Source organism: Myxocyprinus asiaticus, chromosome 17, assembly GCF_019703515.2.
Source record: "Myxocyprinus asiaticus isolate MX2 ecotype Aquarium Trade chromosome 17, UBuf_Myxa_2, whole genome shotgun sequence".
Taxonomy (NCBI): Eukaryota; Metazoa; Chordata; class Actinopteri; order Cypriniformes; family Catostomidae; genus Myxocyprinus; species Myxocyprinus asiaticus.
Window position 1 is genome coordinate 4,111,964 of NC_059360.1, and position 16,806 is coordinate 4,128,769.

General features: G+C 40.3%; 1 protein-coding gene across 8 annotated transcripts in view; it reads right to left on the reverse strand.

Annotated features, from left to right (window-relative positions):
• myt1lb (myelin transcription factor 1-like, b) overlaps nucleotides 1-16,806 on the reverse strand; it is a 262,765-nt gene that overhangs the window by 162,020 nt on the left and 83,939 nt on the right. For 7 of the 8 annotated variants that reach the window (XM_051723176.1, XM_051723183.1, XM_051723180.1 and 4 more), the window contains exons 2-4: nucleotides 13,300-13,406; nucleotides 3,010-3,058; nucleotides 2,815-2,848 (exon numbers count right to left, since the gene is read on the reverse strand). In XM_051723176.1, coding sequence (XP_051579136.1) covers nucleotides 2,815-2,848; nucleotides 3,010-3,058 — 83 coding nt within the window. In that variant the 5' untranslated portion in view covers nucleotides 13,300-13,406. Of the gene's footprint in view, nucleotides 1-2,814; nucleotides 2,849-3,009; nucleotides 3,074-13,299; nucleotides 13,407-16,806 lie in introns of all 8 variants that reach the window. The other variant, XM_051723177.1, reaches the window with a different exon arrangement.

Consider the following 16,806-nt stretch of genomic DNA (forward strand, 5'->3'; position numbering starts at 1 on the left):
TTTATGAAAACTTCGATCATCTCACATTGAGGAGGGAAGCTAGAGAACAAATCCAGTCTCCAATTATAGTCTGGAAAAGAGTTTACAAGCCATGCTTTTGCACTATTTCCTATTTTGACTTGTCAAACAAAACGGCCATTTTTTATAGAGATAGATCACTCCAAAACAAACATGTTATGGTAAACAACTTGAAGATTAGTGGCAAGGCAATGTGACAGAAAAGATTCTGGTATACCTGTTGGGATTCTGCTACCTGTTGGGACACGGGGAGGGTCACTGAACAGCCTGTAAATAGATCATTCCTCTGTAATCTTACAAGCAAACTCTTGAAAACGAGTCTCTACTATAATGTCTTGGAGCAATGATTTTACCTAGTATATCTTTGCCAAAGTTTGCTAGGAAGTGTCCGGGAATTGTATAGATTAGAAGCTTGTCCGGAAGCAAAACATTTCTGCTCATCATCACTGCATATTAAAGTCATAGGCAACATCCCTAGACAATTTTCTAATAGATTACAGGTTGGAATATTCCACACTGAATCTATTAATTCCCCCTTCACTCCTGTGGTGTTGTGTTATTGGTGGCTCCCCATGACCTGTAATGTCAGAAATGTTTCGAAAGATTTACAAGAAGAGAACTCTTTTTGGCATTACTAACTACACAAACAGAGGTTAAAGCAAAAGATTCCTCTTCTGTTTTAGAATTAAAGTGGGAACCTGAAGGAAAAATCCTTTTCACAGTTCCTACAGGTTCCACCACTGAATTACTACCTTAAGCAAGGTGCACACTCTAAGATTTCTGCCACAATTTTGCAGTCTGAGACCAAATATGGGGATCCTTAAAATTGTATCTTTTTGTAGGGAAACATTGACAGTCTTTGATTGCTTAGGGTGACATGTTCATCAATAGCTGATTAGTTGCCTTTGCAATTAATCATAGCCTCCAACAAAGTTCTGGCAGTGTGGCAGAAACTGTATGCCACAGTCGTGCATTGTGACTGCTCCTATAACATCCAGATGAGATACAACACCCAGTCAATGCTGTCAGTTGGGACCAAAGTCTTGTCTTCGATGTGTATCATACAGTGTGGCATAATGCTGTGCAGTCTGCCATGGCTTTTACCCAAGATCTCATTGGGAGCATATTGTACAGTCTGATGAGCAACAAAAATAAAGGACTGTAAAAATCTGATTTATCTCCTTGGAGCAAAGTACACCAGCTGTCAGTCCTGGAGTAAAACTAGGGAGAAGTATATTCCAGAAGCTTTGGAAGAATAACACAACTGATATACAACCCCAAGAAAATTGAGTACATTGATGTTCAAGACCAAATCAGAGGACTATATTTTCAATTACTTCACTTTAACCAATAGACTAGGATTAATGGATAGAAAGTCTGATGATTTGTCTAAACAATTTGAGGGAGAATACTGTGAGCGGAAGCCCTTTACACATGGGTACCTTAGGTCCAGTACTTTGTAGTGTCATAGAGATGAATCAAAGACACTTTCTGGAGGCCCTACCCTATCAGACGGTCTTCAGACCTTGGCTTATGTTCATGATTATGTTCAACATCAGACCTTTCTTTAAATACCAGCCAGGTCCAGGCTCGGTAATGGTCCAGCAAGCCGTGCTGTTCACCATAACAACTTTTTCTACAGTCATTTTTCTCGATTAACCAACATCTTATGGAGTTTTGTGTTCCTTCCCACAGTCGCCTTCAGCTTGCTCATTGGGGTTCTGAATACAATTATTATTTAATTATTTAATTATTTATTTTTATACACAATTTACAGTCATTTTTAATCAAACTACACAATGATGACTATAACTTTATAGATATTACAGTTTCAATTTCTGTCAATGCATGATTTTCTGTAAAGCTGCTTTGAAACAATGTGTGTTGTGAAAAGCGCTATACAAATAAAAATGACTTGAAATGACTTGAAGTCTTGCTGGTTAAGCTATAAGAAGCTTAGTGGGGACACCAGCAGACCAGCAACCCATGCATTTACACATATACTGATTGGCAGCATATATGCTGGTCTCCCTACAGGATTACTGAAACAAATGGACTGCTTGAAAAGCTAAAGCAAGAAATAATTAGGTTTTTCTTATTGGAGTCAGGTTCAACACGGCTGGTGTCAGTTTATTTCTTAGAACTCCTTAACATATGTACATTAACCAATGTTCCATGTCTTTAAGCAAAGCCAACTGAAGAAGCATTCATCTAGTCTGCTCAGATTGAGATCACTGAGTGAAGAAACCCGAGCCAAATTGTTTTGGGCTAAAACATTACCCCAGTACATACTGTAACAAGTCAGTAAAGCAGTAACTATAGGTTATCGCTACCATCCTACCTAGAAGACCCACACATTGATTTCTTGCAAAAATGTACATCTTTTTCAGCTCAATAAGCAAAAACAGTATTGCAAAATGCACACAGTATATAGTATGTTCATGTTCACCATTGCTGTAGAGTTTAGAGTCTCACATCAGTTCAGAACACCCTGAAGTTCCAAAGCCAAAAAGTGTTTCTTTTTGGAAATTGCCTTAAATTGTCTCCAAAAGAAATTGGCCATATACCATATGTTGTTATAAAGAGAAAAAGTTGCATGTTCCTCTGAGATACACCATTTTATCATTATCCACAAGAAAATTGCAGATGGAAAAAGGAAGAAACGGAAATAGTAATCACAGAACTTTGCATTGGCAGCCATTATTTACTCCATGTAAAAACCTCTTTGCCAGGCAATGGGTTTGTGACTGTTTGTTGTGAGACAGAGATAGAGATACAATCTTTAAAAACACTGACCTGAATAACTCTTGAATCGCTGGCTCCAGAGGTACTGTGAAACGACAAAGAAAAGACAAAAGACAAGAGAGGTGATAGGTCATTTGAAAGGGGAAAAGAACATTAGATTATCACTCAAACCAAAGGCCAGTTTGACCATATCTCTACATTACTGTACATCTCAGTGTTATTTGTAAGTGACAGAAAGCAAAATACCTTTCGAGCATGTGCAATGATGATTCTCATCTGCTACATCCACCTCCATCTAAACAGAGAAATACTAATGAACACAGACAAAAAAAACAAAACAAAATAATTTCACTCTTTCATACTGTTGTGCAAATTAATGTTTAAGGTGTTCAACTTGCAATCCATGAGAGTAATACTATCTTTAGAGATAAAAGAGTTCATTGTAAAATGAAAACTGTAACTTTCAGATCTCACAACTTCCTCCCTAATGAAGAACATTAATTTAAATTTAGCTGCAAAAAATTGCTAACTTATGACATTGCATGACTTGTAAGGGAATACATTTTAACGTTAGCATTACGTAACCATCTACATTTACATGCTTATTTGAGCACAAAAGTTGCGCAGTAGCTCAACTGATAGAGCGTTGCACTTGCAATGCAAAGAACAGGGCTACGAGTCCTGAAGAGCATGTGAGTTGACACGTTAGCCGAACGTGTCATAGAAGTAGGGCTGGGTATTAATTAGGCATGTCATAAAATATCAATATATCGATTATTGATTGGTACAATATTTTATTGCATCAATATATTAACATTAGCCCACATTTAAATTAGAAGTCTAATTTGCATGCTTTCCAATTCATTCAGTTGTGCTTCTGTTGAATGTCTTGCATAATAGCGTTGGGAGACCACAAGGGGGTGATATAACATTTACTGAAGCAGGTTGCAAGGCACAAGTGTCACAACATAGGACAGGTATTTGAGAGCTTCTTGCACAGGACGCATAGACACAAAAGTTATGAAGGTTTTTCTGCTTCAAGAATGAAAGTGATGTTGATGAGTTTGCAGGTCAGTGTATGAAACTGGTTTATCTGCACAATTATGAAATGATTAGTAATTATTATGCGATTTCTCTGTATGTATCTTTGAAGAGGTCTCATTCAAGCTGTCAAACCACAATAAGACTTGTAACTGTTTTGTGCAGGCTATATGAAAGATACATATACACAATATATAAAATAGAGTTTCATAACAAAGTTCAGGAGGAGCATGTTCATTTAATCCGACCAATCTCATCGCTGTCACAGTCTGTCTCCCTCATTCTCTTCAAGGACTCTTATTTTGAAGTTTCCCCCGGACTCCATTTCCCAGGATTCACTGCCCTAATCACTCCTATCAGTTCATCATCATCTGCACCTGCCTTCTATTCCCTTGTTTGTTTCTCAGTGTATAAATACCCTGTAGTTTTGTTAAGTCTTTGTCAGTCCTTGAAGTGTTTCGTTATGAGGTGTTATGTTGAGCTTAGTTTGAATGTTAAAGATTTATTGTTTGTTCCAGTGTTTGTTCCATTCCAGCGTTTACTATTGTTGAGCCTTTCTTCTGTTTACACTCCTGCGATTGTCCTACTCCAGCATTTATAATTAAAATATTAAAAGGAATCTACTCCTGCGTCTCCTCTCTTCCTCTCCAAGACACCCACATTACAATCGCCAGAGTAAGCATATATAAACAGCTGCTTACCTCAATGGTGGCGACGACTCTTCCGGCATTTGGCCCCGCCCTAACCCGAAAATGTCCCTCGAACTCAAACTCTTCACCTCCGATGAGGAATTCTCAACTGTCCCTGACATTCTTTCCCCCTAACACTCCTCTTCCAGCTCGTCCTCCCACATTTACACTTTAAACAGCTATACCTCTCGCTATTCCCTCAAATGCTTCTGCTACAGAGCCTCCACCAATCTCCAATCACCTTTGCACTCAAATCCTAATAGGTGCAGACATAAATCTCTCTTCTCTCCTTTCAGCAGTCCCTCACAGTAATGCAGTCCAATCCAATAGACTGCAGCGAGTCTTACTCCTCGCCCAGCTCTTTTCACACGCTCACTCTCGCTGGATTCTGCATTGCATTCGGACGCTACACCAAAGCCATTTGCTCAATGTTTCCACACGGACGCCACGAGCTGAATGACTACCTGTTAATAATCACCGAACTCTCACTATCTTTCAGTGGTAGCCATTTATTTTTATTTTTTTTCAATTACCATAGGCTCTTCTCAGTAAAATACGCTGCGAAAGTAGCGCAGTGGAATCAGTGTCAGTACTGGGGAGCACTAGATCTAGATTTACACAACAGGGTGTTCCTGGGATGCAGGAGCATCTCGTGCGCAGTCTGCAGGTCTATCAAACACCAAACCGAGTCCTTCCCCAAGATTACACCCCCTCGCTCCGACATCCCAGTTATAAGCAAACCAACAAATTATGTCCCTCAACCCAGCAGTGGCCATTCGGCTTTTTCCTTAAAAGATTTCAAAGGTAGAACAGTAAACCACTCAGCAGGTAAACAAATCAGTAACAATTTTAATGACTACGTCTGTGTCAAAGTTCAGTGCCATTTCCTACACATCTGCAATTTCTGTGGAGGTGCTCACACTCGCTCCATATGCCCTGCTCAAAAACTACCTCAGCACACCCATCATTATTTCTGTCCTAGCCAAAGAACTGTCTAACTACCCTGAAACATATTTCTCCCAATTTTTATTGACTAGGCTAAAGGCATTTCCTCCCCCGACGACATCCATTTGTACATGGACGCAGCCCCGTCCATCGGATTCTGAGGATTCTACCGGGGCCGCCGGCTAGATCTAATTAACTTATCTCCACACTCTGCTTTGTGGTAGCGGCCTCCCTTTGGGGGTCAGAATGGACCGCTAAAAGCATTTTAGTCATTAACATGCATTAACAAAGGCAGATCCGAATCTCTAAAATTGACATCTTTTCTTAGATGCATAATATGGATCTCCATCCGCAACCAATTCATAATCAAGGCTGAGCACGTGCCAAACTAAAAAAAAATCTGATCGCTGACTCTCTCTCTCTCTCGCTTTCTCTTCCAGAGATTCAGAACCTTGGCTCCAGAGGCAAACCTGACTCCAACCCCAGTTCCTCCCTGTTTAGAGCTGAAATTCCACTAAACCACCCACTCAAACTCCTCCATCAAGCATCTCTGGACTCCATTCCCCAAGCCATATCTCCGCAAACCCTCCAAACATACTGGACAGCCTGGAAAAGTTTTAAAAATGTTCACAAAACCTACAAACTACCCTTCCCAGTTTTCTCTCTACTTTCCATCTCATCGTTCATCTCATATCTCAACCAATCCAAAAATCTTTATGCCGGGACTACCAAAGGGTATCTGAGCGGCATTAATTTTTCCATAAAATAATATACTGCAAAAAACTCTTTAATAAACCACTGTTGGGCCTCATGTATTCAGGTATAAGACAAAGACAGGCCTGCACACAGTCATAAAGCCTGACTGAGGCCTACACACACAGTCATAAAATCCTACTAATAACAACCGCACCAAAACAGACTACAAATCCGATGAAGCCTTGCTCACTTTACACCTATGTGTAAAATTCCAAAGGATCGAACTCTCAACTCCTATTGGATGAGGTGCACGACAGAACGCCCCTCAACCATGATATCATCGGGAGTAGAAATACCTCTGAGATCCTTCTGGGCATTGCTTCCAGCAACTTTGCGTGCTGTGCATAGACGTAGCTCATCGCTGCTCTCAGGTGTAGCCTCGTTGCAAAAGGAAGTAACGTACGACTTGAAACTGTGGCCATACAATCTCCATCTCGCTGGACGAGTTGAGATTACTCTGTGTTCCACCGAACACTTTAATGGATCCGAAGGAGACCGCTGAGCAATCCGCATCTTCATCCAATTGCCTGCAGAATTGAAGAAGATTTCTCTTCTCTCTTCAACCGAGTCGACGTTGCTGATTTCTCCACCAGCCCACCAAGAATCAGCAGCCATACCGCCCACCGACAGAGCGAGGAAACGACCTCCCGTCATCACCTGAGCCTCGAGGAACCGAGTCGGAGTTAAAGGACGGATGAACACACATTCTACCTGCGTCCTCGTGCGATTCAAGTAAGAGGTTTACGTCTGGGCAGAGATAGAATATTATAGTGTGTTATTCTTGTGTATCAAGGTTATTGCTTGTACAGTTTACGGACCGCCGAGTCCACTCATTGCTGCTAATAATACTTAAGGTATTACAGTAATGTACTGTTATCACGAATGAGATTTTCTGTGTTGTAGTCCAACCATGTTGGACTGTTGTGTATTTCCATCATCGCGGGTGAGACCGGTATACTGAGTTTATCCATTAAAGAACCAAAGACCGTGGGACAGTTTATGAGCTGTTCAGTGTGTCTCTGAGTGATAAACTCACAGCTGCTTTCTCTCGTACAAGTGGAAACACGCGGTAAACAGACAGATGCCATTAACCGGCTTCTTTCCGCCCACATTCGTGGCCATATTTTCTGGCCGGAAATCTCGTGTGACGTACTCTCCACGAGAGTCATGTCCGCCATTTTGTGTGCATCACTTCTTTCACACACACACAATCACACACCCACACACACACATTCACACACACACATACCTTCCTATCATGTGTTACAGGCTTATTTTGGTTACCATATCTAATCATGTCACTGTTTAGTTTGTAGTTGTGAGTCGGAAGTTTATTGACTGCATTGTATTAATTATTAATTGATATTACTGTATCAATAAACTTTGTTGTATTTCAAAGAGAAGTGTTTTGGTTTGTTTTGCATACACCTGTGTCAAAGGCTGGCAGGGGATGTCAGTGCTCTGATTCAAGCCTTCATTGTTTCCTTTTGAATGTCAATGTTCTCCGGATGTCGATTTTCCTAAGAGAACAATCTAATATACTGTCTGGTTATTAGTCCCTGATTCCAGGGTGGTGCCCCAGTGATATTAATACTTATTAATATTCTATTGATTTTGATCATTGAAATGTATTTTTGATGATTGCTGAATTTGAAGGATCAATAAGCTAGTGTTAATTCTAATCAATGTTCCATTGATTTTAATAATTAATTATTATCTTTGATAATAATTCATATTCTATTGAATTTGATAATTGATGGTTGTCTTTGATGATTGTTGATTTAAAGGATTAAAAAGCTAACATTGATTCTAATCAATGTTCAATTGATTTTGGTAATTGATGATTGTCTTTGATGTTGTTAATTATTGCTAATAACCAAACCCGCTCCTGAACGTAGCACACAACACCACCCTCAAATCTCACTGGGCATCCAAAAAGCCCAGCCCACCAGAATCGACATCAGACAGCTTCTAACCATTGATCTCTTAACCAGATGCCTAACCACACTCCGTCTGGGTTACAGTTCAGAAAACACCACAAAAACCCTCAATGCCATGATCATTCTCACTATTTTTGGTCTCCTCTGCTGCTCTGAATTCACCACTATAGCAAAATTCGATCCCAGTATTCATCCCATTATCTCCGATTTGCACATCCTCGACAACGATACCATCAGATACCACATTAAACAAAGCAAAATATATCAAACCAGATAAAGGGCATTCAACTTATATTTTCAACCTACCAACCCCCATCCAGCCCTTTTAATCACTCGCCCACTACCTGCATTTTAGAGGTTCCCAAGTCAAAACTCCAAACTGCCTCACCCATACACATGGAGGGCCCTCCCATTCGGCTGCTGCGAAGCCCTCCCGTTCATACCGCTGTGAAGGCCCTGCCACTTACATACATTCAAGGGCTCTCCCATTCGAATCACAGTGAGGGTTCTCCCGTGCAAATGCTGTGTGAGCTAACTCATGTTTATTTGTATTGTGGGCTCTCCTGTTCATACCACTGTGAGGACTCCCCCGTTTGAATGCAGTGAGGGCTCGTCTAGCAGGATGGGCTCGTCTGCTCGACTGGCAGCCGAGCCCCACACCTGTGGGGTTAGCCCGTTCGCAGCACGGGCCCCTCCCATCGAATGACTTGCATCTGGAGGTGGCATAAGGTCGAGCCAGGGCCCACTATCGCCACAGGCAGATCTGCCCAGGTGGTGGGATGTTTGCCCCCTTTCCTCCAGAGGGAGTGGGGGCGGCCTCCAAGCCATAGGCATTGCTAGTCCTCCCGCGCAACAGCAGCTCCTGTGAGAGCTCATTTCCATGCGGCAGCAACCACCACTGTTTCTTCAGTGTTTCTGCCTATTTTCACTCTACCCATTCTCTACCAATCCTGCAGCTCCCAGCTTCCTATCCCCCAAGCAGATCCTAGTGTGAGGCTGCCTCCGCAAGCGGCAACTGCTTGTTCTTTCATCTGTGGCACTTCTGCCCCTCTTACACACAGGCTCAGCAGTTGAAAAAATCCTGATATATACGTACGTATATATATATATATATATATATATATATATATATATAATCTTCTGATTATTGCCTCACTTTTCCAAGCAGCAGTCGCTTCATGTTGGATTAATACTCACCGTGATGTTCGTACTCCTCAGCACAACTTGGTGTCCATCAGGAAAAAACACTAAGTTCTCAGTCTATTCTTCTTTTAGGGGAACAATTGATAGTGCAAATAGCTGGTGGTTGATGGGGTTTCAAGCTTTCTGCTATCAATATTGTTCTCAGTTATCTGTTCTTCAGTTATCCCTTTAATGCATTAATACCACTTTTCAAGTGGCAATATTTCATTTTAATAGAGTCTCGGTTCTCACCGATTTCTAACCATGTTGGCTGCGTCATGTGGGCAACTGAGTTCAAGTTCACAAATGTTGATCTTTTTCAGGTCCCTTTTTGTCCCCAATTTGGTGTTCCCAATGCACTCTAAGTCCTCGTGGTGGCATAGTGACTCGCCTCAACCCGGGTGGCGGAGGACGAATCTCAGTTGCCTCCGCGTCTGAGACCGTCAACCCACACATCTTATCACGTGGCTTGTTGAGCACGTTACTGCGGAGACATAGTGCATGTGGAGGCTTCACACTATTCTCTGCGGCATCCATGCACAACTCACTACGTGCCCCACCGAGAGTGAGAACCACATTATAGCGACCACGAGGAGGTTACCCCACTCTACCCTCCCTAGCAACCGGGCCAATTTGGTTGCTTAGGAGACTTGGCTGGAGTCACTCAGCACTCCCTGGATTTGAACTTGTGACTCCAGGGGTGGTAGTCAGCATCTTTACTCTCTGAGCTACCCAGGCCCCAAGTTAAGATGATTCTTAACATGTTCTGCCGATCTCTCCTATCACACATTAAATCACAAAGTGTTTTCTTGACTTCACATATCTATATCTGCATTCTCCTTAAAGGGGAAGTATCACCTGTTCTGCGTGCCCACTGACACCAAGCAGTATGCATTGCTCATTACACTCATTATTTCATTAACGGCACATGCATTTGGCTGCTCTCATTCAAGTAATCATATCAAACCGAAGGTACAAATTTTTCTATCACAGTTATGTGATATAATATCTTTTTGGCATCATTACACTGTAGAGATTTTATTATCATGGGTTAATGTAAAATATTAATTCTTTATTAGTGATAGGCTTTCTAAAGAATTGGGCTTTATCAAAATGTTTGAAATTCCATGCTTCATCACTCAAGTTTCTGCATACAGTTCATTTTCTGCATCTGTTGTCAAACATATGCTCCCCATTAATGCACTCTACATTAACATTTATTTTAAGTTATCTATGCAATTTGGTTATTTTGCCCCTTACACTGTATATGTTCTCATGGCTGAAGCAGAACATTTAGTAGCAGGTAAGTAAGGTATTTTATTAATTTACGGGGATAACAACAGTGCTGGATTAGCAATTATTTAGAAGCAGATACCAAATATCAGTCGACAAACTTCACACGTAATGGACCACGTATACGTGTTGTTGGTTTGGCATGGACTTCATCAAAGCTTCTGCATCAAACATCACATCATTATTCGCATTTACATGTTTTTCCTTTGATCTGCATCTTGTGGTATTTGCAGTCCCTTACCCTTCAGTCGCCTAAGATTTCAAATTGTTATATTGCCATTTAAGATTTTTTAAATCCTAGACTTTCTTTAACAATTGATGTCAATGCTCTCTGCAGCCGAATGGAGCCGTGACTTTGCAACTGCAAGTCTCCCTGTCATTCAACACATTCATACTTCCTGGCTCTCACTGCTCTATTCTCTCCTTAGGCAGTGTTTGCAACACCGCAACCACAGTGCTCCTGCTAGTTGCTCAAATAATCTCCCGAGCAGCGCAAATGTTCTGTATAGGCGCTGCAATTGCGCTTGTTTTTTTTGTCTTTCTTGCCATGCAACTAAGCGTCTCACAACACCGCAACTGTGGTGTGTTATCTGCTTTGGCTCAGTACATCTCCTAGGCAGTGCAAATGTGCTGTCTAGGTGCTGCAACTGCGGCATGTCTTTTGAGCCACACTTCTAAGCGTCCCACAGCACCACAAATGCGGTTTATAAAGAAAGGATTAATTTCCCTTTACATGACAAATCTTTGTTTATCTTTGCAGGGCTTTGCACAAACAATGCTCGCCCCCATCTTAGGGCTCAAACACAAAGTGTTGTTCAAACGCAAAATGTGTTATTCTTTTGTAAAGGTATTACATAAACAATGTCGTCCTTATCAGGGCTTAAACGCTAACTTCTTTTGTCCTCCTGCAGGGGTATTGCACAAACCACATCACCCCTATCGTGGGGCTCAAACGTAAAACGTTGTTTTGTACATTTGCAGGGGCACTGCACAACTATGCCTGCCTTTTCGCAAGGGTTCAATCACAAGCATCATTTACCACTGCAAAGATATTGCACAACAAGGCTCACCCATTCGCAGGGGCTCTATAATTCTAATAAGCTTGCCTACCCTTCTGCAAGATCTGGCACAATAGTAGCATGTCATACAGTCTTATACAGGCTTATTTTTGCATCATTCACTGGTATTTGCTCTTCTTTCAGATTTGACCCTCACCTTCTGAAGACCTTGGTGTTGTCCTGAGTCTAATTATTTGGTTTTATATTTTCTTTTGGGGGCATAGGTTAAATTAGGTTCTTATTCCTTTTGGGGTAAGCTCTGCTCCCCTGCCGTCATTACGTCTGGCAGGATCTGACGGTTCAAGCAAGTATCTGAGCGCTGAACCGTAGGATGGGGCTTACACCAAATATTATACATTTCTCTACATTCGTAATGATTCCAGTCATCTAGAGTCTTTTCCGATAGAAATGCTTTTAACTAGATACATTACAAGAATATAAATGTTTTATTTTTTATTTGTTTTTAATCATTTTGGTATTTTATAGCTTTGTAAAATTTACAAGTCCATGTATCCCATCAATAAATATGATATTATATTGCATATATTATATTTTGTTATATGTTTATTGCATATTTATACTACAAGTATTTACATTAATTTGTATAACATGCTGAAAATGTGTAAATGCATCTGTAAATGAGCACATACAAACAAGAGAGAACTAGAATGACTCCAATCCTCATTCCTGCTATTCGAGATTAGAATCAAATTTTTATGTTTTTGATCAACAACTGACTGTAAAGAACAGAAAGGGTATTAAAAGAGACATTATTTAATGACAAATGGATTGCGTGGATCTTGTCTTTGGACACACATTACACGGAACAAGTCAAACCAAACTTTCACTCGCAACACGCAGTGAAAGGTTGCTGAACATCCAATATACTACTCAATCACTGCTGAGTAAAATCTGAACATTTACCACCCAGTGGCTAATCACAGACATGTTTTAGTTGCATAGCTTGAAATTTCACATTGTACAGAGTTGCGCATAGAGTAAAAGGTTGATTTTGGTATTTAATAATAGATATCGAGATCAAATGTTCAAATGAAGAATGTGGTGCATCGGAAAATAGATGTTTTTACCCAGTCTTACATGGAGGCACCACAAAATGACATGGTTGCTTCAGTAATTGCATTTTTAATCTAACATTTGCTTTTTATGACACTATCGATTAGGTTTAAGGTTTAGGGTAGGGAGGTATCTTTTGTTGAATGAAAACTAAATAGCGCATCACTTAAAAAAACTAATTTGTTTGGGAGAACATTTAACTCACTTTTAGCACCACACAGTGAACATTTCACCCCCGGATCTAATACAATAAGTGCAAAGTAAAACTACCTGTATTTACTTACATTTGTAGTTACACTGTTAACCTTACCTCTAACCCTAAACCTAACCGTACCCCAACCTTTGCCCTAAACCTTAACCCTAACCCTACTCCTAAACCTACCCGTACCTCAACCTCAGTAGTGGCAAATGTGAATCTTCTGAGAATTTTGCAGAACAACATATAGTTTTAATTTATTTTAATGTCAGTATATAGTAGTTAAAGACACCTAATATAAAGTGGGACTGGAACATTCCTTGACAAACATATAGACAGAGAGATAGATAAGTAGATTGTACCTGATGTAATTGCAGGTTTTATTGCTCTTTGGTTCTGACCTCTGTCCCAGGGCCCTCTATGGTAGATGACTGATGAGAGGTTGCTACACCTCCTCCAGTTTCATTTTCTGCAACATGAAAAAAATGTAAACATGTATAATTATAGACTCGAATCAGCATACAGGTAACATTTACACTAATACGCATGCAGCGGTGCAGAAGAGGAGCTTTCTTTTCCTTCCCATATACAGTACATTTCCTCTTTAAACTTGAAAAAAAAAAAAACAGTTCCAATAAATACTGTACATTCAAACCAACGATACATAATGGAGGTTTGTATGGCTCATTAGACATATTTGTCCCCACTTCCTATAGAATGTGACAAATAAGGCTATTTGATCTATAGCTCTATTAAAAAAAGAAATCAATTCAAATATGATGGACGAACTGTCTTTATTTAATAAACTTAAAAGCATAACTGCTGTATTCGTGCAGCTTTTCAAATGATGATTATTTACAATGTTTAAATAGGATTTATGTTTATATTTATGGGAACACAGTCCTTCAGTATATATAGTATATATTTAACAAGATTTTCCAGATGTTTCATGTTTATTCAATCAGTTGAAATAATGATAAACCACACATGGTCTACCTCAAGATTACATTAGAGAACATCAAAATCAAACACAATATTACTAATACCAAGTACCCACAGGATCATGCACAATACATACAGTATAAGGATATGTAATAATGCTTCATAATGTTTTCTGCAAAACATGCCATTTTCTTTGTTGTGTAGCAAAACTTATTTCGAAAATATTTTGAAAGCGAGGTCGAGGAATTCAAATAGCTCTTATTTGTTTGTTTGTTTGTGTGTATAAGTGGAGGATCTTTATGGGATCAAAATCCTGTCAAAAGTATTGCTGTCACGGATCCAAAAATAATAAGCGTGAATCAACATAATAAGTGTGATTCAAAAAATAATAAGCACAGATAAAAATAATAGTAAGTGCAAAAATAAATAAAAAGCGCAGATCAAAATAATAAGCGCAGATCAAAAAATAAATGAATCAAAAATATATAAGCATGAATCACAAATATATAAACACATTTAAAATATGCTGCCAAAAAACTACAGAAAAATTTAAGCAAAGTCTTCAAAATGGCAAACAAAATCCTGTTTTCCTTGGTTATATTACTGGTTTTTGAGCTCTCTGTCAATTTTGCTCATATTTTAATTTTTTTGAACGCTTATGCTGTATTTTTCTGTGCTTTTGTTGGAGTGACGTCACAACCCCTCTTCCAGTGATTGGCTAGAGGAGAAGCTGTCGATCAAGAACTAGTGGACCAATGGGGACGCAAAATGCCCCCTGATTTACATGAAACTCTACTCACAAGTTTTGGAAAACCAAGCACAGAACTTGGAAACAAAAGCAAAGAAAAATACAGCATAAGTGTACAAAAAAAAAAATAATTGTCAGAGAACACCAAAAACAGTAATATAACCAAGGAAAACATGATTTTCAAATCAAATCAAATCAAATCAAATCAAATCACTTTATTGTCACACAGCCATATACACAAGTGCAATGGTGTGTGAAATTCTTGGGTGCAGTTCCGATCAACATAGCAGTCGTGACAGTGATGAGACACATACCAATTTACAATAACATCAAATTAACACAACGCAATTTAAACATCTGTTATACATAATTAAACTCGACTTAAAACATCAAATTAACACAACACAATTTAAACATCTGTTATACATAATTACACAACTTAAAACATCAAATTAACACAACACAATTTAAACATCTGTTATACACAATTACACTCAACAATATACAATAATAACATACATTGCACAGTATACAATATGCTGTTTTTGTTTTTTTTTGTTTTTTTTGTTTTTTACTATATAGATACTATATAGATACACATTATTCAATAAAAATTAAAATATATATGAAAAAAGTATATATATAGAATGTACAGTATTGTACTGTATTGACATTCAGGCTGTCGGTTGATAGTCAGATGTTAAGAGAGACATAATATAATGACAGTAATATAATTTATGACAGTCCGGTGTGAGATAAAAGAGTAATAAAGTGCAGGGCTGATGTATTTTGATCGTGGGAGATCAAGAGTTCAGAAGTCTGATTGCTTGGGGGAAGAAGCTATCATGGAGTCGGCTGGTGCGGGTCCTGATGCTGCGATACCACCTACCTGATGGTAGCAGTGAGAACAGCCCATGGCTCGGGTGGCTGGAGTCTCTGATGATCCTCCGAGCTTTTTTCACACACCGCCTTGTATATATTTCCTGGAGGGAGGGAAGCTCACCTCCGATGATGTGTTTGGCAGTTCGCACCACCCTTTGCAGTGCTTTGCGGTTGTGGGCAGTGCTATTGCCGTACCAGGCGGAGATACAGCCAGTCAGGATGCTCTCCACAGTGCAGGTGTAGAACCGTGTGAGGATGTGGCGGTTCATTCCAAACTTCCTCAGCCGTCTCAGGAAGAAAAGGCGCTGATGAGCCTTCTTCACAACGACTTCAGTGTGGACGGACCATGTGAGTTCCTCAGTGATGTGGACACCCAGGAACTTGAAGCTGCTGACTCTCTCCACTGGTGCTCCATTGATGGTGATTGGACTGTGTTCTCTGTCTTTTCTCCTGAAGTCCACCACAAGCTCCTTTGTCTTACTGACGTTGAGGGAGAGGTTGTGCTCCTGACACCAGTGTGTCAGAGTGTGCACCTCCTCTCTGTAGGCTGTTTCATCATTGTCAGTGATCAGACCTACCACCGTCGTGTCATCAGCAAACTTAATGATGGCATTGGAGTTATGTGTTGCCACACAGTCATGTGTGTACAGGGAATACAGTAGTGGGCTGAGAACACAGCCCTGCGGGGCTCCAGTGTTGAGGGTCAGTGATGAGGAGATGTTGCTGCCTATTCTAACCACCTGGCGTCTGCTTGACAGGAAGTCCAGGATCCAGCTGCACAGCGAGCTGTTTAAGCCCAGAGCCCGGAGTTTCTCATCTAGCTTGGAGGGCACTATGGTGTTGAATGCTGAGCTGTAGTCTACAAACAGCATTCTCACATAAGTGTTCTTTTTTTCCAGGTGGGAGAGAGCAGTGTGTATTGTAGATGCAATGGCATCATCAGTGGAGCGGTTGTTACGGTAAGCAAACTGCAGCGGGTCAAGATTGAGTGGTAATACAGAGCAGATGTAATCTTTGATTAGTCTCTCAAAACATTTGCTGATGATGGGGGTCAGAGCAACAGGACGCCAGTCATTTAAACAAGTTATTTTCGATTGTTTTGGAACAGGCACAATGGTGGATGTTTTAAAGCATGTGGGGACTACAGACAAAGAGAGGGAAAGGTTGAAAATGTCCGTAAAAACACCAGCCAGCTGGTTCGCGCACGCTCTGATGACGCGGCCCGGAATGCCGTCTGGACCCGCGGCTTTGCGGATATTCACCCGTCGGAAGGATCGGGTTACATCCGCTACAGAGA